This window comes from Corapipo altera, unplaced genomic scaffold, assembly GCF_003945725.1.
Source record: "Corapipo altera isolate COAL_440 unplaced genomic scaffold, ASM394572v1 75, whole genome shotgun sequence".
Lineage (NCBI taxonomy): Eukaryota > Metazoa > Chordata > Aves > Passeriformes > Pipridae > Corapipo > Corapipo altera.
In genome coordinates, this window is record NW_020884887.1 from 12,316,101 (window position 1) to 12,339,881 (window position 23,781).

At 46.4% G+C, this 23,781-nt stretch overlaps 2 protein-coding genes across 5 annotated transcripts in view; both read left to right on the forward strand.

The window, feature by feature from the left end:
* Positions 1-225: 225 nt before the first annotated feature.
* On the forward strand, positions 226-3,190 carry HNRNPA0 (heterogeneous nuclear ribonucleoprotein A0). The gene has a single exon (XM_027643590.1). It carries the CDS (start codon positions 596-598, stop codon positions 1,535-1,537), a length of 942 nt encoding a protein of 313 aa, XP_027499391.1. The 5' UTR covers positions 226-595; the 3' UTR covers positions 1,538-3,190.
* Positions 1,379-23,781, forward strand: part of KLHL3 (kelch like family member 3) — a 61,685-nt gene continuing 39,282 nt past the window's right edge. Inside the window, exons 1-3 of one of the 4 annotated variants that reach the window (XM_027643587.1) lie at positions 1,379-1,442; positions 9,489-9,554; positions 21,930-22,046. In XM_027643587.1, the coding sequence (XP_027499388.1) occupies positions 9,490-9,554; positions 21,930-22,046 (182 nt within the window). In that variant the 5' untranslated portion in view covers positions 1,379-1,442; position 9,489. Of the gene's footprint in view, positions 1,443-9,488; positions 9,555-13,064; positions 13,254-14,174; positions 14,283-14,516; positions 14,574-21,929; positions 22,047-23,781 lie in introns of those variants that run through there. The other 3 variants (XM_027643588.1, XM_027643586.1, XM_027643585.1) reach the window with 3 other exon arrangements.

A 23,781-nucleotide genomic window follows, 5' to 3' on the forward strand; every position in this document is an offset into this window, starting at 1 on the left:
AGCTCGGCGCGCGCCGAGCGCGTCCCGCGCCCCCCATTGGCCGCCCGCCCCGTCCTTCAACCGGCGCACCCCCCCCGGAGCCGTGGAGGGGGTCGCGCCCTCTGATTGGCCGCCGCGCGCGTCCGTCGCGCCCACCGCTCCGCCCCCTTAAAGCTGAGTGGCTGGCGGCGCTGACGGCGCGCCCCCATTGGCCGCAGCTGAGCACGGGGCGTGCGCGGGGGGCGGAGCTCCCGGCGGCCCCTTTGTGTGGGCACCAGTCGCCGGCCGCGCTCCCGAGAAGCCGCCGCCGCCATTTTGTGCGCGCCCTGTGCTCGCCCCCACCCCCGCCCGCCTTTCCGCGGGAGCGGCGGCACCGGGGAGGCCCCGATTGCGCTGCCGGGCCGCTGAGGCGGGAGCGGAGGCGCCGCGCCGCGCCCAGGGACCCACCGCCGGCGGCCGCCGCAGCCCTGAGGTCGCGCTGCTCGCGGCGGGGGGAAGAGGCGGCAAGACGGAGCAAGGGGGGAAAAAACCTCCGGAGCTGCTGCCCCCGAACAGGAGGAGGAGTCTCGGGGCCAGGCCCAGGCGCGGCGGCGGCGGCGGCAGCGGCGGCGGCAGCATGGAGAACTCGCAGCTGTGCAAGCTGTTCATCGGCGGGCTGAACGTGCAGACCACGGAGGCCGGGCTGCGGGAGCACTTCGCGGCCTACGGCACCCTCACCGACTGCGTGGTCGTGCTCAACCCGCAGACCAAGCGCTCCCGCTGCTTCGGCTTCGTCACCTACTCGGCGGTGGAGGAGGCGGACGCCGCCATGGCCGCGTCCCCCCACGCGGTGGACGGGAACGCGGTGGAGCTGAAGCGGGCCGTGTCCCGGGAGGACTCGGCCAAGCCCGGCGCGCACGCCAAGGTGAAGAAGCTCTTCGTGGGCGGCCTGAAGGGGGACGTGGGTGAAGGGGACCTGGTGCAGCACTTCAGCCAGTTCGGCCCCGTGGAGAAGGCCGAGATCATCGCCGACAAGCAGAGCGGGAAAAAGCGCGGCTTCGGCTTCGTCTACTTCCAGAACCACGACGCCGCCGACAAGGCGGCCGTGGTCAAGTTCCACCCGATCCAGGGCCACCGCGTGGAGGTCAAGAAGGCCGTGCCCAAGGAGGACATCCAGGCGGGCGGGGGCGGCGGCGGCTCCTCCAGGCCCTCGCGGGGAGGCAGAGGAGGAGGAGGAGGAAGGGGCCGGGGCGGCGGCGGCTCCGGCAACCGGGATCACAACGGGCTCTCCAAAGGGGGCGGCGGCTACAACAGCTACGGCGGCTACGGCGGGGGCGGAGGCGGCGGGTACGGCTCCTACGGCGGCGGGTCCTACGGAGGCGGCGGCGGAGGGGGCGGCGGCGACTACGGCAACGGGTACGGCGGGTTCGGCAGCTACAGCCAGCACCAGTCCTCCTACGGCCCCATGAAGAGCGGCGGAGGAGGAGGAGGAGGGGGCGGCAACTGGGGGGGCCGCAGTAACAGTGGACCGTACAGAGGAGGTTACGGTGGGGGAGGCTACGGGGGCGGCTCGTTCTGAGCTTGGAGTGCCCATACCCATTGAGGAGGGAGGCGTGGAGAGCCCTCCCTTCGATACGGGGCAGCTTCTCAATGGTTTCTCCCCTCACCCGCCGAACGGCAGCTCCTTTTAAATGCCTCCCTGCTGTGGGAGCGGCTCCTAAATGCCCCCTGAGGGTCGCCTCTGCTGCCTGTGCCACTTCGTTCTCTCTGAAGATGGACTGGGCCCCACATACACATACTTTGTGTTACAGTCATTGATGGACTCTATTTTTTTATTATTACTTGGACCTTGGTCGTTTTTATACTAGCAACGAAAAATGTCTTGTTTTAATTTGTTTTTTGGGGGGGTGCGGGGTGGGAAATGTCTTGCTGATCTGGAGTAAAAACTGGGGAGGGAGAGGGGGGGAATTTCCTTTGTTGTAAGGACTCGATACCTGGCTACTACGTTTTTTTCTACAAAAGCTACTCGGATCCCATGACTGACTTTAACATTTCTGTAAAGGAGGAAAAAAAATGGTTTTTACGTTTTTTATTTTTTAAATAAATCATTGTGTTCATTGACCTTTACACGTCTAATTTTTTTTCCTAGGATCAATTCCGTACGGTTTTCAGGCTTTTCTAGGTTTGAAGCAAGTGTTCTTCTGCTTTAAAAATCTCTGTGTACTTAGAGTAAATATTTTGTTGCCGGTAAAGGTCCTAACTGAACTTTTTTGCTAGTGGCTTTCAAACACTTGACAGAGAAATTTTTGAAGTACTAATCCGTGGATGTGGTCTGTTTTTTAAATTCTCGTTCTCACTTAGTTCGTGTGCATCCACCATCTTGTACTAGGCAGTTTGACGTGCTGACATGGTTGGTCAATTTTTTTTCTATAGGATTTTTCCATCAACGTATGTACTGTGTAGTTTTGAAGAAATAGTTTGTGTTAAGCATGTGCTTCATTCATATAAAATGTTCAGAATTTCCGATTGCTTAGTTTTCAAGTCCTCTTATGGGTTTGTCTGTGTGTGATTCCTTCCAGGAAAGGGTCGACATTTGTCCCTTCTATTTAACACGTACTTGTTTTCATAGTACCGGGTTAACAGACTTTTTCACTCGGAACTATTGTCCTTCCTTAAACTTCCCGGCGAATTCTCGCAGCTCCATCTGCTGTCGGGATGGCAGCTCCGTGCTGTGGGCTTCCTTAAAACGGGAGCAAAACCGGTTTGCTAACAATTGTACCAGACTTTTGAACGTTATTTTATGCCACCCGATTGGTGTAGAGTGCAATGACATCTGCACTGTGAATGAAGATGGGCTCTGTGAGTACTGACTGGGGGGAAAAAAAAAAAAGGAATGGATTTGCAATACCTGCCTCAGCACGTAATTTTTTTAATAATAATTGCAGTTGCCCATATTTCAGAAAGTGGTAATCTAAACTCCATGGGCAAAGTGCTCTGAGAACTGAGCCAGCAAGTGTACCAGCAATATAGGTGCCAGTTGTAAAGCAAAAATATCTGTGTAGTCTGCTTGATTAACAAATGTATATTTGTAGCCCTTTCACGCAATAGAATTAAAGTTTGTTGTTTATTAAAAAGCATAATGTTTTAGGGGAAAACTGCCTTCCTGCATAGAAATATAGAATAGCAACGTTTATGGGTTTATGGATATCAAATAAAAGATTTGAATTCCTTATATGCTTGAGTGAGAGTATATATGACATGGGGCATGGATTTCAAAAGTACAAAGTTGTTTTGACTTCAGGTTTCTGAGCACTTAGTCATTTATGCTGATGCTTCATGGGACTGCATCGTAAAACCTGCTCTTTGCTTTGCTCCAGATATGCAAGATATTAGGCATATAATTCCCACTGATCCCAGTGGGAAGTTAAGTGTTTAGGGCTTTGTGCTTCTGGGCTGAAGGATTTCGCATGAAATTTCAAGGTACTGTTGCTATTTGATGTCAATCTAACCTGGTGCTGATTTTAATTGAAATGAGTCTTTCTGTTGCTATTAGAAGTGAAACTGCATCAACTTAATCACTTGTGCTTAAATAAACAGGACAACCTTTTGGTATCATCAGGATTTAAACCAAGAGCTGAGTTTCCTCTTGATTGTAGTAGTTTATGTCTCTTAGAGCGAGACTGATTCCTTTGGCTTAGCTTAGCTTTTATAAATAGTTTCCAAATAACTTGCTGTTTGCAACTATATTGTGATTTTTGTCTCAAAAGCTTGTTAGCCTCTATTGTGAACCAGCATCATTGATATGTTGTTGTAAATCAAAGTAGTTTCAGAGAACTATTTGTAAAACACTGCAAGTGCCAGCCTCTTGTCAGCACACAGCTTCAGGTGGTTTTATTTCAGCTTGGAGTTCTTACTGTACCTTTGCACTTTACAGCCATGTTGGACAGTCATCCTTGAACATCACTTGAAGCACAGCTCTCCTGTTTGTAGCTGAAATGAGCTACTGAGTTCTAGGTCATGTCTCAGTTTTGGGTGTATGATTTAGACCCTTGCATTGATGAGTTGCCTTAACCTTATCAAGGAGCAGCCTGGTTTGGAGAGAAATGGTTAAATTCACTGTTGTGATGTGGCTTGTCATTTGACTCGGGAAGGTAAAGGTCTGTGCACCAACTACAGCTTTATGGTCTTTTCATATGTTACCTGCTGTGGCAGAATATGTTGATGCTAGAAACAAGTAGGTTTTTAAAAAAAAGTGACTTTGTGTGTGAAATCTGACAGTTTGGGAACCCTTGTACTGAAATGTGCTGTTTGGTTATCTCTGTGCAATAGTCCTTGTAGGACTCATGTCTGCTAGAGTAGAGAGCTGATCCCAGAAATTGCACCTGTACTGGGGAGTACACTGCCTTGTCTCTCCCTGAAAATACTGTCCCCTGTTTAACAATGTTCTGTGGTGTCTTGAGTAGGTGGCATTTGCTCTGCCCTGACCTCTGGTCTCTCTGGAGCAGGGAATTCTTCACACTGCAGGTGATGGTGGAGAGGCTCACGTCAGCACTTGGGGCAGCAGTGCTGGGATGTACCATGGGGTATAGAAAGATGTAAATCTGTATTGGGTAACATTAAAGATGCAGTGACTTACCTTTGAATATAGAGCTGTTTCTAGTACAGTTCCTAGTAATCAGATTTGTTGATAAAGCCTTGCTTATTTATTTAAAGGTATTTAATAATTTTCTGCCCCCTGGGTGGATTTGTCTTCACAGAGGTGTGTGGGAAGAACTGAGATGACATGAGGTGTTGTAGCTGGCATGTAAAAGTTTGTGATTTCACAGTTGCTTTAGGATGGTCATGGAGATAGAAATAAAGTAACTTTAGTTTGCTGTCCCTTAGTTTGTAGTTGAGTTCTGAAGTTCCTATGTCTGAAAATATCTCAGTAATTTAATGGCCTTCTGTTCAGAACCGAATACTGGATTGTGCTGGTGTCACCTGTGAGAAATAGAATAGTGAGAGCAACTGGTTTACTTTTAGCATTTAATAAAGTAAAAGTGTAGTAGTTTTCTTAAAACACAGAAGTTCTTTTTATTTTTGTAATCTGCATGACCAAAAAGAAATTCCCCAAACCAAACTTTTCAGACTGTGTTGTGATGTACATGTAGTTTTTTAGTAGCAATGGGTGTTCATGTCTGCTCCAAAGTATAATTTGTTCTTGATTCTGCTTCTTGTATGACTTGTATGTTTTATTTGGCTAATAAAATTAGCCTAACTCACGCTTTTATAATACTGGCTTCTACTGCATTAAAAGGAAACCTGCTGAAACACCTGTATACATAATGTAATGATACTTGCACAAGTTGATGGAAGTACCTCCTACATGTTTGTTTTACAGTAGGTGAGGAAAAGGTGGTTTAGAAGTGATGGCTGAAACAGCTTCAGTGGCAGCAAATCTCTTTGGGTCACTGACAGACCTGCAAAATAAAAGCTGTGTCTTGCCCTGCAGGCTGTGTAGTGTGCTTGGGTGGACAGTCCCTGCCCTCCAGAGCTGAGCAAGCTTTTGGGTTTGTGTTGGGTGTTGCAATAATTGCGAGTGGTGCAGCTGCAGTTCAGGCTCCAGTGCTGGCTCTGGGACTCTCGGCTGCACTCACAGGAGCCCAGACCTGTAGGAGATCGGGGTGTGCAGAGCTGGGCACTGACAGGAGGTGCCTGAACTCTGTCAGGTACTTCTTGCACGTGGACTTAACGACCTGTGAGACAGAAATATTTAAGATGTCTAAAAATGTTAATTCAAAGTTCTCAAATGCTTTATGGTGTGCTTTGCCCCTACTCTCCCTCCAACTTAGATCCCTTCTATAAAGCAAATTTTGCTATCATTTAGCATTGAAAGACCTAAGTGGATGGTGTAGATCAGAACACTGGTTTATTATCCTGCCCTGTCAGCTGATACTATTGTCCCAAAATAATGGCATTTCTACTTCTGCTGGAAAGGGTCTGAGCTGGAATGGTGCTGAGGACCCCAACTTCCCATTCAAGTCTGAAAATAGAGCAGCTGCTTTTTTCCATGTGCCTCAGAATGTCCATTCTAAAATGCAAAAGCTTGGCTTAAATTGTTAATTAGTGTCTAAGAAATAACCTGAAGGACACCCCTCTGATGTGCACACGGTGAACAGAACACGGTGTGTGTTGTGAGAAGGGGGTTTTGCTCCGACAGTCTGGGACAGGGTTGGTTTTCTGATAGAGGGCAGCTTAGCCAAGCCTTTAGATTAGCATTGCTTGTCCTGTTGTAGCTGTTATGGATTAGTGTTTATCACATGATCAACAGTTGGTACCACATTTCTGTGGTTTACATTGTTCCAGACCTTTATTTTCAGAGCTCTTAGGAAGAAGGCATTTTCAAACTATCTGTGCATAATACCTTGGATTAATATTAGGTGATTGAAAGTGTAACACCCAAAATTTCGGTCTTTCACCTTAGCCAGAGGTGTGGTTTACAAAATAGTGAGTTATTTAACATGTTTTGCATAACTGATTCTGTGATCTAATGTATGCATCCGTTAAGGATGAATTTTTTGCTTGTTATTTTTGTATTTCTTGAATGAATAAAACAATTGTATCCTTGCTTCACTTGAAAATGTGTTTCACGATCCAAGCACACCACAGGGAGATCTGAGCCAGCCTGGACAAGCACTGTTTGCTTTTGTTGATGGGCATTTAGATCTATTGAAGCATTACTACTCTATTATTTCTGGCATGTGTATGTGTACACACAGACATTACCTCTACTTCCACGTACCTTAATGAGTATTTCTTTGTGCTGTAATGTAAGTATAACTGTTGATGAGTGTCAGATGTGTATTTCTCATAAAAGGGTGAAAGTCTCTCTGCTATGTATTTTTCCCTAGGAATTTTCTATCATTTACCTCTGTAAATAGGACTTGTAAAGGGGCTGATGGAGTTTGGGTGCTTTCCTCCTTGATGTTCCTTTGACAAATCCTAGTCTTTTTACCTTCTCTGCTCCCAGAACTCTCATGAATTTCTGTTATATATAGATGGGAGGGAATAGTAGTTTTTGAACTGATACCTCTTGTTTGTATGGTTCTCAGAGTGTTTTAATCATATCTATATTCCCCTTAAAAACATTTTGCTGGGAAAATGGGCAGTGGAAACACTGAAAGAACAAGGGCTATAAAGCTGCAGTTCAGTGCAGAAGAGACATTCTTCAGATTTTTCTGTTTCCTGTAGCTTTATATACTGAATAGTCTAAACAGCTAAAAAGATGGAACAGTTCAGGTCTAGGCTGTAGCAAAAGAAAAAACAACAGCCAGCATAAAAAATAAAATTCAGGTCCAGTTCTCTGTCCATGGTTTGGCCTTTGCCAGTAGGAATCCTAAACAGTATTTTTTAAAGTGTGTTCTCAGTGTGGTTAATCTTGGTGTAACTTGTATTTGCTCACAGTCTGTTTAGGCAAAGCTGCAGTGTTGCCTGTTGCTGTTACAGTAAATGCTGGGCTTACAGCTCGGGCTATTCTCAGATTGTCAGCCATCCAAGTAACCAAAGCTCCTTAACTTTGAAAACTGGATGTCAAGCCCAGGCAGACTAATAATGCCATCTGTCTGAGGCATCTGGATATTGACCCTCTTAGCATGATGTGTGCAGTTTCATTCCCAAATGCTTTCGCAAATGGAAAAGACACAGATCTGGAAAGAACAGCTCTTCCAAAAAAAAAAAAAAAGAAAAAAAAGAATTGGACTATGTTGAGCTATGTGCAATTTTGGTACATATTATATTCATCAAACTACTAAAAATATCTCTTTTCATGAGTAATGCAGTAAGGAATTGATGCCAATTTAGAAAGGGATTACGTTTCTGGCTGGAAATGTGTCAAGATGCACATTTGCTCACCACCATCAAAGTACAAATCGCTGATTAACATTGCAGAAAAATTCCTTAGAAGCAGAACGAGCTGAAAAATCTGAAAATACTTAATTTGTTCAAATGCTACTTTGTACCATGGAATTGCCAACTGGTTTGTCTCACAGAAGCCCCGCTCTCCTGGGAATGCTCGTTGAAGTGAAAGACAGGCAAAGCTACACATCTGAAAACATGCTGTTAGGCTGTAATCTAGTCAATATAAAAGATGAATATCATCTCAGTCTCTTCTGTCATTTCTGTAACTTTTGTGGCTTTCTATAGCTTTACAATGGATTTTTTCTATTCTGTAAGAAAATTTGCTTTCTACAAAACCCTGGGGGGAAGGAAGGAAGGATGAGTGTAGTCACTGCAGGCACTGACTGGGAAGGAGAAAGATCAGGAGTCCTGTCCGTGTTTCCAGCACAGATTTGGATTAAAGCAATGCTGGATAAAATGCACAAGTAGTGTTTGGGACTGGAGGTTCCCCTGCTTTTTACTTGTTCTCTGTGGATCAATAATCTTGTTTTCTTTGCTGCACACTGACACAGCTCTGGTGGGAAACCTCCTCTCCCAACCACACACCCTGATGAGCAAATTGCTGCATGGGCAGGGCACAGCCCTGGGGGGAGGCTGTGCTTACCTGCTTATTGTATACAAGCACAGCACTATCAGCTGTGTTTTGAAAGAGTTTACTCCTATTTCATCCTCCAGGTCCCCTCCCTCCTCAGTAGGGATGTCCTTTGGTTTCGGGCTGGTTGGCTGTGGCACTGTTGTGAAAATCTCTGAAGCTAAATTCCCAGTTCTCTCCTTGTGGTTATCTAATACCTCTTCAGGTTTTAGTAATCTGTTAAGTTTACTGGGTAACAAATTTGGCCAAAGTCCTTCACTGTGGGACTTCTTTTGGGCTTGTTTATTTGTTTTCTTTCCACCACTGCTGGAATAATGATGCTCCCTTTACTGGAGAGCTCCTTTGGGCCCTGATGGCAAATTCAGGATTTTTCTCCTGAGATCACTGCAGGACTGCAGGGTGGTTGTGGTTGCTGATGCCTCTTGCACAGGGTGTTTAGCAAAGTGCGTTCTGCAAGAGGAGTGCCAGCTTTCTACACGGAGATGTATCCCAGGAAAGAGAGATCCCCAGGAGCACAAGGAGTTCCAGCTCATACTGTCAATGACCTGGTGTGCATCGCTGTGCCTTTCCCTTTAAGCCCACCTGTCTGTTGTTTCCTGCAGTCTTAAAAACAGGCAAATTATTTTTCTCTAATTACATCATTCAGATGCTGTTACAGGAGTTTGCTTTTCCTCACCCAGCACCAGCTCGAAGCTGGGCTTCCACTCTGCAGCATGAATTTGACTTTCACAACTTCTTTGAGGCACGAGCTTGGTGATGAATCAGCAGCACGTGTGTTTTGGAAATGTTACCATGGGTTTGTGGGTAGCTGGTGGCAACAGGGAGCTCTTGTTTTTTGGTGTATTGGGGAGTCAGATGAGAGGGAGTTGAGAAACACAGCCTTGGGAAGGAGGAGCTGGGCTGTTTTATTGCTGGTGCTGCTCTATTCCAAAAGAGTTGCAATGAGCTGATGCCACACGCTCTCTGATGCCTTCTCAAAGTGTGTTTTCTTTCTCCCTCACAGGATGCTCTTCTGCCTGGATGAGAGGATGGGAAAGCTGAGCCCTGAAAAGCACACCAAAAAAGTCCAGTAAGTGAACAGGAACCCGAGCTGAGCCCTTTGCATACAGTCCCCACTCTGAATAAGCTGTGGAGATTGGGCAGAAAAAGGGGTTTGCCCAGAAAACACCAATTAGGATGATGAAGGAGAGTCTGTTACCGGTGAGAAAGACATGCTACCTGAGACAGCTTTTGCTGTTCAGGTGAAATAATGTGCCTGCAGAAACAATCTTGCCTAAATTTTTGTGTGTGGCAGCTGCATGATGTCCATTTGTGTTGGTGTTGCAGCATGTTATGTTATGATACAAGGGTGGTGGACTGTGTTTCTTGGCTTTTGCAAAGAACAAGAAATCAAATATTTTAAAAGGTTTCAGGAAGAGAGCGAGGCAATGAGTGTACAGGGACTAATAGTAAGGAGACTTGGGTTATGGTTGTGAGATCCTGAATGAGAATAGGTTTGTTTATCCTGGTCTCTCTGAGTTACAGTATACAAATATTAATTAAGCCATACATCTTCATGAAGCATATGGGCAATTTCCCCTTATTACAGAAGGGAATAATGGAAGCGTTAAGGGTTATATTTTAAAGACAAAGAATCACATTAAAATGATATCTTATGCAAAAAATTTTGGGGAAAAAAAAAATCCCACTTTTTGGACCATAGCGTAAACTTTTTCTCAAGTCCACGTGTTCAACCTGTGGTGAGAACTGTACACCTCAGTAGACAGATGGACTCTGAGGAGAGGCAGAGAGACTTGCTGATATTTAGGCATCTGAATACCAGCCTTTGCCTTTGCTCCAGCACCCACAACAGTTGTTTTTACAGCTTTCTTTCTGAATGTTGGTTTTTTTTTTTTTCCTTTTGAGCGCTCAATTCTAAACGATAAAATCTATCTGCAAACCTTCCTGCAGGTTTCTGATAAATACATAATGTGACTGCAGGGCAGGAAGTCTGTGCCTCTGACACAGGTGACTGCGGGCGACATCTGTGCTACAGGGAAGAGTCAGAGGAGCAGCAGGAAGGATGTTTTCAGCTGGTGGGTTCCTGCTGTGTGGGGTAAACAGTAGAACAGCTCAGGCCCCCGAAATCACAGCTGGGGGGTGTGAAGATGACCAGGGGTTTTTACTCTAAAGGTGGTTATTATGAAGCTGTTGGAATAAAACTACTATTTTTATAGGAGTGGTGGTTTATTTGAAAGACTAGAGGAAAATGCATGTCTAAAGGCCGGTTTTGCTGGCTTGTGGCAGGCGGGAGTGTGGGAAGGAGTCGTGTACCAGCAGAGGGCAACAGTCTGGAGCTCCACTGGAGATGCCGGTGGCTCCTGCAGCATCTCCGCCTGGGGAGGGATCCCGGGGGGGACGGTGCTGGGGTGGTGCTCCAGCCCTCTGCTCGATGAATCACATTTAGAAACCAGTGCTTCGGGAGTCTCCTACTGCTTCAGCTGCCACATCATCACTGATTCCAGCTCTCTGGAGGTCCTTACCTAGAAGGTCTCCTGGAGCTTCCTTTTGAGCCTGGTGATAACCTGAATCCCTGTGAGTTGCTGCAGTAGGTAAATTTTAGCTGCTGTTTTGGTTCTGTTATGTGAGAGCCTGCTCTGAATTCGAGCACTGGTTGGGCAGCAGGGACCTTCAGGCCTTCCCTGCTGAGGCACCTCGAGCTCCTGGTCCCTTGGGAGCCAGGGCAGTACCTGAGCACCACCTCTGAGTGACTTCAGTTCTCCACCGAGACACCAAAGCAGCTATCTCAATAGATACCTTACACTGCTTTTCTTATATTAATTTCCTTAATGGACCTTTTCCCAAAAAACATATGGTCTAAATGCAGATCTCTCTAAATCTCTACTTAATTAGAATGACAAAATAAGTTTAGTTGGAAGGGACTTCTGGAGATGATCTGATTCAAACACCCCTTAAAACAGGACCAGCTTCAGGGTCAGATCAGCTTGGTCACTCAAAGATCAATATATATATACTTAATATATACCTTAATAAAAATGTACATATACATATAAACATATTTATCTAAGTATATAAATATCTAAATATATATATGTCTTAATATGTCTAAATATATATATATGTCTTTAAAAAAACCCAACAGATTGAAAAGCAATTTAGGCTGAGAAGATGCAACTTTGGAAGCTTCCATGAATGCAGGGTTTTGTGTACACCTTTACCAGCTCTTCAATGCCAAAGCCATGGATTATTTTTTTAAGAAAGCTGATTAATAATCTGGTGTAGGGGATTATGCATCTAAACAGGAGAGGTGCTAAAGATAGGAAATTGCTTATGATATGGCTCTATGGAACCTGTATATTGGTATATACCTGGAAACAGGTATGTACAGTGAAGTGATGGGTTCCCAAATCATTGTTTGTGTTGTATTTAATCTGTATGATCCTGTGATTCAGGGCTCTTGCATTGTGCCTTGCAGAGCTAGGAAGGGTTTTTTCCCACCTTGATGGAGTTTGCTTGCTGGAGAAGCTGTGGAGATTGGCAGGATATTTTTCAAATGTATTGGGGCTCTTCACAGAATTAAATTCTTGTCAGCACTTAATGTCCTTTACTTACAACCTCAGGGCTAAACCAGCTGCTGGACTTAAGGCTAGTAGGTAGTTTTGGATCAGATTGGCAGGAATTGTTTAATTCCCTCCCTTCCTGTCGTTTTTATTGAAGAAATTCCTTGCTGCCATGGGGACACTGGCAATGCTTTGCTCTCCTCTCCCTGTGGCTCGTTGGAGTTGGGTAGTTTGGTCTTTCACTGTAGATCTGAAGATTGTTGCAGGAATCTGGAAAGGTTTTGGTGGGCCAAGGGTTGGTGGAACTGGCTGGAACAGGAGCTCTGTGGACCTTTCTACTCTGAGCATCAGTTATATGTTGTCAGTGACTGAAGGTAGATTAGATGTCGAAGGAATTTAGGACTACTTGGCACTAGGAATTTTTGAAAGAGGCTGGAAAATTTCCACCCATCAAGTGTTACTTATTACTTTTAGCTGGATGCTTTTTACAAGAGACCAATCTCCGAACCTAAAAACAAACAAGAAGTTTCTGTCTTGGGGTTGTTACCCAGTCATGATTATTTTGCAAGGCTGCTCTAAAGATAATCTCTGATTACTGGGACATACTTTTGTCCCACTCCAGCAAGGACTATTTACCGGTTTGCTTGTCTGTCACTGGGATTTACCTTTCTGTGGTTGCTGTCAGGATTTGTAGAATTCAGTGGTACACAAGCCAGTGGGTCAATGCACATAAGAAAGTGTTGCTGGTTTGGTTCAGTTTAGGTTTGAGCTCATATCTTGCAGTTTTGCATGCTGTGCATCAAGTGTGTAAGGCTGGACACTGGGATGTACTTGAGGATTTGGGTGTGTTAACAGGATTCTGAAGGGAAAATAAAGGAATTTTGCCCGAGTCCTGTGTGAGGTTTGACTTCATGGCTTTATCTGTATTTCTCCTGTTTATGGGGGGGCTGCCAAACGGTGTTTAAACAATGGGACTCTGGAGTCTCCATCCCCATGTGACTTTAATAATGTCCTTAAAGTTTCAGGTGTGTTAAGTTTTCTTATCTGAAGAATGAGGGTGATCACTAGTTAAGATCCTCAACAAGCTTTTGAAACCCTCCTGTGGAAGCTGCAATTGCATCTGTTCGACCCTGATTGCTGATACATTTTAAAAGATGTGTGAAACTTAGGCCGAGGACATGGCTTGAGGAGAAACATAGAGGAAAAAGGTAATTTTATTTACAAAAGAGATGAAATGGCATCTTGCAAGAGAAATCTCTTGATACTTATCTCTTTCTTTTGCACGGGAACTTTTTTTGTGAATGGAAGAGTAATGAAAGCAACTGTTTCTTGTCTTTATTGCAGTTAACCTCTAGGGCCTCACTGTTACAGAATACAACTGAAAAATTCTCTTAATAAAACGAGGGGAGAAAAAAGACTCGTGTGAAAACCTCTGCATCTGTATCAATTGTAATGAAAAGGGCGAGTGTGATTTAGTTGAGCGCTTTAGGCTGAAGAGCACCTGCAGTTTAGAAGGACCCATATTGCCTGTGCAGGGTGTATTTGGCATGATGGATTGCGCAAAGGGCTGGAAGATTTTGACAAATTGGGGAAGTGGAGAGGAACCGGAGGGTGCCAGCCCCCTCTAAGTGTCCCCACAGCCCCCCCGCAGGGGGGCTGTGGGGACACTTAGAGGGGCTGTCACCCTCTCCTTCCTGGAGAAGGTGACAGTGCTCAGCGCTCCTCGGGGTGGGCGCCGGGGATGCTCAGCCACGGAAACTTTCCCCGCAGCCCCGCAGATCGCGGGGACCCGAGGCATTTTTTGGGCCGCCGCTCTGCTCATCCACCCGCCAGCGGCACGGGAGGGGGAGTGGGGGTGGCTGCTCCGCGGGTGCGGGGCCGGCTCGGGGCGGGCTCTGCGCTGCTTTGGCCGCGGCGGCGGGGCCGATGCGGGGCGGTGCGGGGCCGGTGCGGGGCGGCGCCGGCGTTGCCCGGAGACGCTCGCAAGCCCCGCCGGGGGAGGGAGGGAAGCAGGGAGGGAGGGAAAGAGGGAGGGAGGGGGCTGCGGGAGGCGGCGGCGGCGGGGCCGCAGTCGGTGCGGTGCGGGCGGCGGGGCGCGCCCGGCTCGCAGCGCTGCTCCGCTCCCTCCCGCAGGAAGCGGCCCGGGGCGGGGGCGGCCGCTCGCAGCCATGCCGGGCCCGGGGCGCTGAGCCGGCCCCGCCGCCTCTTCCCCTCCCTCGCACCATGGAGGACGAGAGGTGGGTACCGCCGGCCTTTGTGCGGGATGGGGATGCGCCGGGAAGGCACCGGGAATGGCACCTTCCGCGGGGTGGGGAGAGCTGCGCGGGACGCGGCCGGAGGGGATTCCCCCCCCCCCTTCTCCTTCCCAGCCCCGCTTCCCGCTTGCAGGAATGCCGCCTGCGATGGGCGCCTGCCGAGCTGTTCGTGGATGTTGCAATGTCATGGTGACAGGCGGTGTCGCCCCGTGTGCCCGCAGCGAGGCAGCGGAGGGGTTTCCGTGGGATGTGTTTGGGGTGTGAATTAAGGAGGTGAGGGAGGCAGGTCGCGGGTGTGTGTGTGTTTGTGTTTGCTAAAATGGAGGTGCCGGGCAGGGGGGTGGGATGCCGGGCAGGGCGATGGGATGCCGGGCAGGGCGATGGGATGCCAGGCAGGGGGGGTGAGCAGCCGCTGTGCCTCGCGAAACGCCGGGGTTGTGTCTGCGCTGCTCGTGGCTGGAACCTCGGGCAGCCGACTTCGGCATTCCGCCGAAGACAGACCCGCTGATATTTGCTGCTTTTCCGAGTCATGAATGAAAATCTGTAACGTCCGTGGAGCCTTTGGGGGTCGATTTTCCCACCTGCGTGTGTGGAAGCCGTGCCCTGCCGGGTGTTAGGGCAGCGCAGGGGATCCCCCGTCTCCCTCGCATGGTAGCTGGGCCATATCGACTTTATCTCCTGCAAGGCAGCTATTCTGCTCCAAAATCTGCAGAAGTGTTTACAGAGTCGACCTAATGCCCACCGAACCCATGAAAGATGTTATTGCTGCGCAGGGACCTCGGGGATACAGAGAGATGTCCAGTGTTTCAGCTCTGCCCTTATTCTTCCCCTCTGTCAGGTGCCTTTCGCACACCAGAAGCCTCTTGTGCTGCTTCAAACTAAACATTAAGCTGGTTTGGGGTTTTTTTTTGCAATATTTTTTTTAAAAGCAGGATATGCTGAGTGTTTCCTTTTGTGCTGGTGACCTTGCAGTGAGTGGGGGAACAGCGAGGGGGCTTGACCTGCTGGTGGGACTGATAGTCAGGGCTTGACAGAAGTTTTGTTTAAATATGATACATTGAAAAATTAAGCTGGAACCAACCCCCAATTTCTCGAAATTTTCCTTTTGTTGAGGCAAAACATTCACAGCAGCCTGTGGGAGGTGTTTTCCAAGCTCCAAGGGGCAGCTTTCTGCCCTTCTGTGACTCAAGTGATGCAACTGTTTGTGTATTTAATGTGCAAAACAAAACTTTCATCCTGCCACGTTTCTCTCTAAATTACATTGTAAGGCTTCTGCATCCTCTAGGGTTGTGGAGAGCCACCTCTGGATATTATTCCAAATATCAATTACTTTAAGTGCCTAGAAATCTTAGTTTGTCATGCTAGATGCCAGCTCATGGAATGGGATTTCCTTTATTTTTCTTTATTTATCTGAGTGAGTCTGTGTTTGAGGAAGTGGAGCAGAGCTGTTTTGATACCCCAGGCTGGGATCAATCCTTGGCATTGTTGCTTATTACATTTTTTTGATGGTTACCAGCAATGGTCTCATTTTGACTGGAGGCCTTTTGCTGGTGAAAGGATACAGTGGTGAAAAAGTCACTGGGAAAGTACCTGGATTATTTTGCCTTATCCTGTTTTTCCAGACCATCTGTTTTTAGAGCATGAAGGACTGTCCCCATCAGCACGTTCTCTGCCTGTGGAAGCGAAGAATGATTACCCAAATTGCTGCTTGTATTTCTAGTTTTTGGGAAGAGGGAGGTGGTCCTGAACTGCTTGCAGGCAGTAATGATGTGGGGTTTGACTCTTGGCAAGGAAAGCTGGAAATATTCACCTGCTTTGTGCTTGGAAAGGGCGCATTGTGTGGGACTGTGCCGAGGCTGCTGTGCCTGCTTGGGGCAAGTCTTGGCAGGGGGTGTTCAAAAATGACCCTGGTGGGTGAGCACCCCGGGCTGGGTCTGTGCTCGTTCTTGTGCTTTTGCCCCTCATTTCCACTCAGATCCGTGTCAGGCAGATTAGTCCTCAGATTTTACACTCTGTGACTTTTGTGATGGCAGAATTCCCCCTGGTTTTTAATATTACTGCATTTTCCATTTTTGTAGTCAGTGAGGAACACGGTGATGGTGCTCACATCACCTCTGACTCTGGTCCCGGGCCTGCCTGGACTCAAATATCCTGTTAACTTGCACATCCAGGTTGTTCAGTGGTATCATGTGCCCATGTCATTGCACACGGGCAGAAGCAGCCGGGGGCAAGGGGGAATTAACCTGAAATATTCACATTTGGCAGTAAAATATTTCAGAATCCTGGTTTTCCTTTTCTGTGCTGATAGGGATTTTAATTTTATGGAGAAATTGTGTAAGGCAATGGTCAGGCATGATACTCTGGTTCTGAATTTGCAAGATGTGGTTGAGTTTGAATAGAAAAAAACTCCCTGGAATGTTAATTTTTTTTTTGTTGTTGTTAAAATATTAAAACACCTGTTTTTTCTATATTTGAGTGGAGGTAGCGTGTTTGTGATATTTGTTTGAGAAATACAATATTTGCCTTTGAAAGCAAACAGTATTGTCATATTTGAGTTATTTTGTGTTGTTTCCATTACTGTCAGCAAAGACTTTTCTTCTCGGTAGTTCCCGAAGTCTGCTTTTCCCCTGAGGTCTCCTTTGATATGAATATCTCCTTTTGGGGATCTGCTCTATGCCAATTGTGTGTTTTTCTGAGCTAATGTCTCCATGTTGATGCAGGCACTGAAAAAATTCAACAAAATAGGAAAATAATATTGCTATTAAAAGAAAAATAATCCTTTCCATTATGCTGCCTCCCATATGTTTTAATGATAATGCATTTCTCTGAAATCCTCTCAAAAGCCTGCTCAGTGTGTGGATTCCTTTAGTCACAATTTTTTTACTGTCTTTGTATAGACCTAAAGACAGTTTCAGAATTTGAGATTTTTATGACTCTGCTGTTACACTGACTTATTTTTCTTACTGTGGCTTGAGGAATAAAACTGCTGGACATAATGTATTTGTACTGTGATTTTGGCCATTGATTCCAAACAGAGAATAAGGCCAGTTAAGGTAAAATGATTTTTCCTTTTGCTAAGATTAAATTAATATTTTGGTCTCCATTTATCTTAGTAGAGGCATTTAAATTTTGAACCCTACTAACTGCTATTGGGCTTCTGTCACTTTTTTAGATCAGAGTGATGTCAAACCTCTCAGAAAATGGAGATTAACATTTTATGGCCATGATTGTAACATATACCACAAAGAAGCTCCATAGGCTTAGAAAATTTACAGTTAGCAGTCATTTTTAAGTTAATCTAAGGATATGAAGCCCCTGTGGAGATGGTGGATTGCCTGTGCTCTGGGAAGGGCAGGTTGAGTCTTTGGCCAAGCTTGTGGTGCTGAAGCTCTGTGGTGTTGGGGGACAACCAGGAGAGCAGAACTCAGCCTGTGCTGCTGTGGCAGGAGACTAGAGCAGCTCTCAGAGACCCCTCCAGTGATGCACAGTGGGATGAGGCTGGGCTGGACATGTCTGGAGTCCCGTCACCTCTCCAGTGGGAGAGCCTGGTGGAGAAGGACCTCCGTGGTGCCCACTTTGGGTTGGGAGCTGAGCCCAGTGGCTGTTCTCCCAGAAACACATGCAGAAACTCGTCCTTCCCTGCTCTGAAGGAGAGTGCATCTGAGAGCTACCCTTCCTTCAGGGTGAACTCCTGGCTCCCATAAAGCCAGGGTTAGAATTGGATTTGGCAGAGCTGGGATTTTTGTTCCTGGGGTTTGCCAGCTCTCTGCATGGCAATAATCTTGCCAGGGGACAGTTTATCTCTGAGGAAGGCTTTTATTCTTTCACATAATCTACAAAGACATCTGTAATTACTGCTGGTAACTAAGGCAACCCAACTTTATAGTTGATATATGTAGGCAGCAGAACAGTGGGTTATGGGTTTTTAAAATACCTTTCTGTCCGTCGGAATGTGGGAATGCTCAGGCAGGAGCTGGGCTGTGAGCCCTGGGAAGCCTGACCCCAGCTCTGCTAGGAGTCCTGGAGAGGAGGAACATGGTGTTGATGGGGTACTGATTAGCTTCCCTGGATTAATTGGGGACCCTCAAATCAGGGTTCATTCGTTCTGCTTGGGGACGTTGTTAAAGGCTGTGCAGGAGGTGGCAGTGGGGTGGGCACTGTCTGGAACGAAGAGCCTCTCTGCTTATTTTAGGAGAATCCTGCTGTGTCCATAAAGAGGATGCTCGTCTGGCCCAGGGAAATTAAATCATTTGTCCATTCACTCAGTGCACTGCCTTGGATAGCCCAGGAATAGAACAAATTGCTCCTGGCAGCTGACTCGAGAGTCCTGCTGGTGTAGTAGGACATGAGCTTGGCAAACGTGAAGGTGCTGGGGGGGAAGTCCCCGTGGTCATGGGGTTCAAGGGCTCCAGCATGTCTGGGTGGTCTCATGTGATACCTTTGATCAGAGGACACCATTCCTCCTCTGCTTCGATCCATTAAAATTACAACAGGTAACAATTCTTAGCCTTGTGGGGGGAAAAAAAAAAATCTCAGAAAAGGGCTGTGCAGTGTGCTGGTTTGTTCTTCTCAGGGGCAGCTTTTGCTTTGTGGCAGGTTGCGTTTGCTTGGAGCGTTCAGGTTCTTGCATTTTTGCGTTGGAAATGTGTCGGTGATCTCTGAGAGTGTGTGCAGGGAGGTGTAAAATCTCTCTCCCAGATAGAACCATCCTCTGTTCATTACTGGCACACAGTTCTGTGGAAGCTGAGTTCGTCTCAAAGATGAGTTAAAGGCTCCTGGCCATTAATTTTTCAAATCTGTTTTTTCATATGAGTCATTTGGAAAAAACTTTAAATAGCATATCTTGATCTTTTTTGAAGCAAGTTTTTAACCAGACAATCTGCAGTATTTTTTTTGTGGTAAGCCTTTGGCAAATGGTGAAATCCACCCCTGTTAATAAAGCTCAGAATGTCTCTTTGGATGCTTTTTAAAAAAATTACCTTTTTGCTGCTTTTTGGGAAGAACTGCTTGATCTTTTCCCAAAATTCTGAAGGAATTTTTTTGCTTTTAAAACACACAACCAAATGTTGGTGGAGTTGAGGCTTTATGAAGCCTTGTTGATCTGACATTTACTTTGGTGTTCAGTGAAACTTGCTGTGTCCTTTGAACTGTGTCTTTTGCCAGCGGAAAAGTTTGAACATAAAGGATCTTTGGTCTCCAGCACTGGAGTGCTAATAAATAAATCTTGGTGGTGTGCTTGTTCTTGTTAAAGAACGCCCATGACTTTTGTGTGCATCACTTGATTTGGGATCTGTGAGGCATGTCTGTGATGATGCCCAGAGCAGTGTCCTGCAGTGTCCAACTGTCCTGCCCTGGGCTGTCCCTGACGCTGCCTTTTGGTTTCACTTTCTTTTTTTTTTTTTATTTTCCTTTCTTTTTTGTTTACTTTGTTTGCTTCCTGTACGTACTCAGGCTTTGGAAACTGAAAGCTCAGTGAAGTCACTTGCACTTCCAGAGCCTCATTTTTCCCTGCTTGGCTCTGTCCTGCCGAAGGGGCAGGTTTAGCTGTTCAAAAACCAAGGGTTTCTGCTGGGGTGTTCAAAGCTGTGGTCAAACTTCAGTTGGCCTAAGATTCCCACCAGGGCTTTTGATAGATTCAACAGTGAGGCTTAGCTGAATTAGGCTGCGTCCCTGGAGCCAGGAGGCTTCCTCACTGGAGTGTGCAGGCTTGGGGAAGAGCTGAGTGCCAGTGCTGCTCCATGCCCGTGGACACCTCTGGCAGTACGAGCAGCACAGAATGAGTTCAGCTTTCTCCAGGGATAGAAAAGCTGGTTGTGTCACTGCCTGGCACCAGTCCCCTGAGCACTGAGCCTTTAACATGAGATATTCTCCTTCCTGATTTTTTTTTCTTTTAATCCAGCCCTACTGAGCTAATTGGATGACAACTGTAACGGAGTCTGGGAAGTTGTCTTCCTCCCTGGGACATGTGCTGAGTGATGTTGTGCTCAGCCTTGCAGCTTCACTTATGACTGAAAATATTTCACTTGCTCAGCAAAGTGAAAGAATTGGACTTGGCTGTTTTTTGGCATTAACCTTTGTCTCAGGCACAAAGCTGGAGGCTGCTCAGTATGCAGGGGTGTGTGTGAGCTGTGTGCAGCTTGGCTGCTGTTCAGCCTCTTGCTTTGAGAGGAAGGACAGTGCAGCCCACCAAAGACAGCTTGGGGGCTGAAGAGCTCCGTGTGCCCTCAAGGGACACAGTGATGGTGACAGTCACCTGTCAGGAGCAGGCAGTGGGGAGGATGTAATGTTCAGCAAGGGCCTCACACTGTCAAAGGGGTTGTAAATAGCGAACAATGTGTTTTTCAGAGGGAAAGTCATTAGGTATGAGTATACATGTGTATAGATAGATATGTGCATGCATGCACACCTTGGCAGAGGCTGGTGGGCTGTTCTGGGTAGGATCCTTCCACACTTCCATGGCTGTGTGCCTTTCCTCAGACATCACCTCCTGGTCACCGATGGAGCCAGGATGATGGGCTGCCCAGACTGTTGGTTTATCATGATACAAACCCAGCTAAGAAAGGTGGCAGGGAGGAGGGGACGGAGGTGAAGCTGAGGGAGGCTGTCCTTTGGAAGGAAGCTCTGAGACAGTCTCGTGTCAGGCACATGGTGGTGGTGGAGTTGCCTCCCAAAGTCTGCCATTCGCTTCGAGTTGGCTTTGACACGGACAGCCCTCCTTGACTTGTTTTATTTGCCTTTGCCTGCTGAGGGTTTGAGGAGTGAACCGCGGGCATGAGCAGAGCAGGGACCTGCCTCAAAGTGCTGCTTCTATCCCAAGTGGAAACCTTTAGCTACGAGTGATTTGACGCGCTCACAGATCGGGGAGGTGGAGATATCGACCTGTCAATTCTGTGCAAAGAGCCAATGCTCCCAACAAAGTCATGAGGACACGTGTGTGCCTGAGGCACCTGTTGGCCTGGTTAAACACAGCACAGCACTGGGTGCTTCTGGTTTGACATTGGCTGCAGAGCTGGTGGTTCTGGTAGGAAGGTTTAATAATTCGTTCCATACATTTCAGTGGCAATAAATGGACCTATTTCTAAAATGGAAATGGGATGTGGCCTCAGTAAAGCTAATGCTTTGGAAGCTGGGCTGGGAGTTTTAATAGTCCTTTTCTGCTTGCCTCTATAGAAGATACAAGTCATGTATTGTGTACTTGCCTTTTTCAGATGGGACATTGAAGGCTAAACTTCTCTTTCTCCATACGGATGTTAAAAAATCCGTGGTACTCTTGTAGTTCCCAGTGCTGAAGTCTATTTCTATTCAGTGAGGCGATTATGTTCTGGCTTGAATTTCAACTTATACTGCTCTCCTGGCCTGAAGCCTGTTAGACTGGGCTTTGTCCTCAAGTGTTTGGCACTTTTTTCTTTTCTTCTCTGCTGACTGAAATGTAGCCTGAGTTGGCTTTCAACATCCGTGCAGAAGTAGCTGCATTTTGTGATGCTCTTCATGTAGTGAACCTGAGCTGACTAACAAACACGTGAATAACTCCATGCTTAATGCCCTGTGCTGCAGTTTTACGATGCTCATTTTAAAAAGTGCCATTGAATCAAACTTTCTGCTCCTTCTTTTTTTTGTCCCTCTTTTTAGCATTAAGCAGAGCCCCCGTTCCTCTGAGGCAGCTGAAGATGAAAAGGAGCAGCGCACAGTGACAGTCAATCCCTCTCACATGAGAAAGGCTTTCAAGGTCATGAATGAATTACGAAGGTACACTTTTGACTTACTGGGCACCCTCTCTCATTTAGCAGAATTGTGCTGATTGGGAGACTCAGAAAATAGGTTGTGCCATCTTTGTTACAGCTAATGGTTGCATGTAGAGGATTAATCAACAAGTGGGAAGCTAAAATATAGCCCTTTTGTGTTGGTTTGCTCTCCCAAGCCTCAGACCTCTGTCTTCCCAGCAGAAGGAGTCAGCTGAGGCTCAAAAATGTTATCTGAGCAATAGCCTTCACTTATAGATAAGAATTCATGTAGTCTTTTCCATTACTTACAGCAAATTCAGCTGTAAACTATGTTCTTAACTGAGATAATGGTCTGAAACCCAATGATAGAACATTATAGACATTAAGACACCTACGCATAATTACAGACCAAAGATTATTAATACACTGTTCTTAGTCTCTTTAACTAGCAGCATCACTCAGTCTGGGCTTAGCACTCCAAAGTAAGGGGTGAAAAAAAAAAAAAGCAAGTGCTCAGGAAGAATGTCAGCTCTCTACTTGCAAATTGGAAAAAAGTTAAAAGAGAACACCTTGGTCTCTACACAGCTGTGTGGGTACAGGGAGAATGGAGGCTGAAAAAACATCTGTGAACAGAGTCTTCAAGAGCTGCTGTCATCACATCAGCAATGTGGTGGCGGCGGTTCAACACGAGTTGTTCCTTCATTGCTGTTATCCCACGAACCAAATAGAAGTTCAGCAAGCACTTTTCTGACTAGCTCATTGGAGTTCTTTGCCATTCAAGTAGACTTGGAAACCAGATTTTTAAAAGAATTCCTATGGAAAGTATGAGTGCCATACACACAGATGTACGTGCTCCCTTGCTATTGGGATGGTGCGATGAGAGCAAGGAACACCCTTTACTCTTCATGCACACTCAAAGTACTCAAAGATGCTTCAATAGCTACCTCTCCTCAGTGGATTAAGTACTTTCTGTAATATACACATTCTCTGGTGTGGAGAATGATTGAAAACGTTTCCTTTCACAGATATCTGACAGTGATTCTCTGTTGCATAGGAACAGAAAATGGAAATATTGTAACAGTTACATGAAGCGGAGCATGCTGTAATTTTTTTCCTTTTTACTTTTAACTGGCATCCCTCTGGTCCTTTCTTTGTACTGAAAGCAAAGGATCTGAAAATAAAGGTTTGTGCAGCTATATTCAGAAATCCATTGTACTCCTATTATTCCTTGTTAATTGAAGCATAGTGGGAATAACTGGAGATGGACAATGTTTCTTAGTGCCTGTGGTTAGCTAGATCTTGTGCAATACTGAAGTGACAAAATACAGAAGACTGAAAGCTGCCCTTAAGCACCTGTCTCATGTTTTCATCTTCTGGGTACTCGTTTTTCTGTCAGCTCCTGCTCCTGTTTTGGAATATACAGGTTTCACATCTATTGTATGTGCATTGAGCTTGTGATCTGTTAAGCCGTCAACAATCAGTGTTAATAGGTACCTTGAATAATAGTGCCTCCCTTCACATGCATCCAGAAATGTCATACAGAGGGTGTAGAAAAATCTTGCTAAGCTTTTAACCTATTTGCAATATAGAATCATAGAATTGTTTAGGTTGGAAAAGACCTGGAAGACCATTGAGTCCAACTGTTAACCCAGCACGGCCACGTTCACCACTAAAACATGTCCCTAAGTGTCACTTAGGGTTTTAGCTTTCAAATGTAGATGGAATTATTTTATAAGTGGTACTTTAGATGGCTGTAGATG

Bases quoted from the DNA above. Each gene is read 5' to 3' on its own strand.
- HNRNPA0 (XM_027643590.1), top strand. From the start codon at position 596: ATGGAGAACTCGCAGCTGTGCAAGCTGTTCATCGGCGGGCTGAACGTG.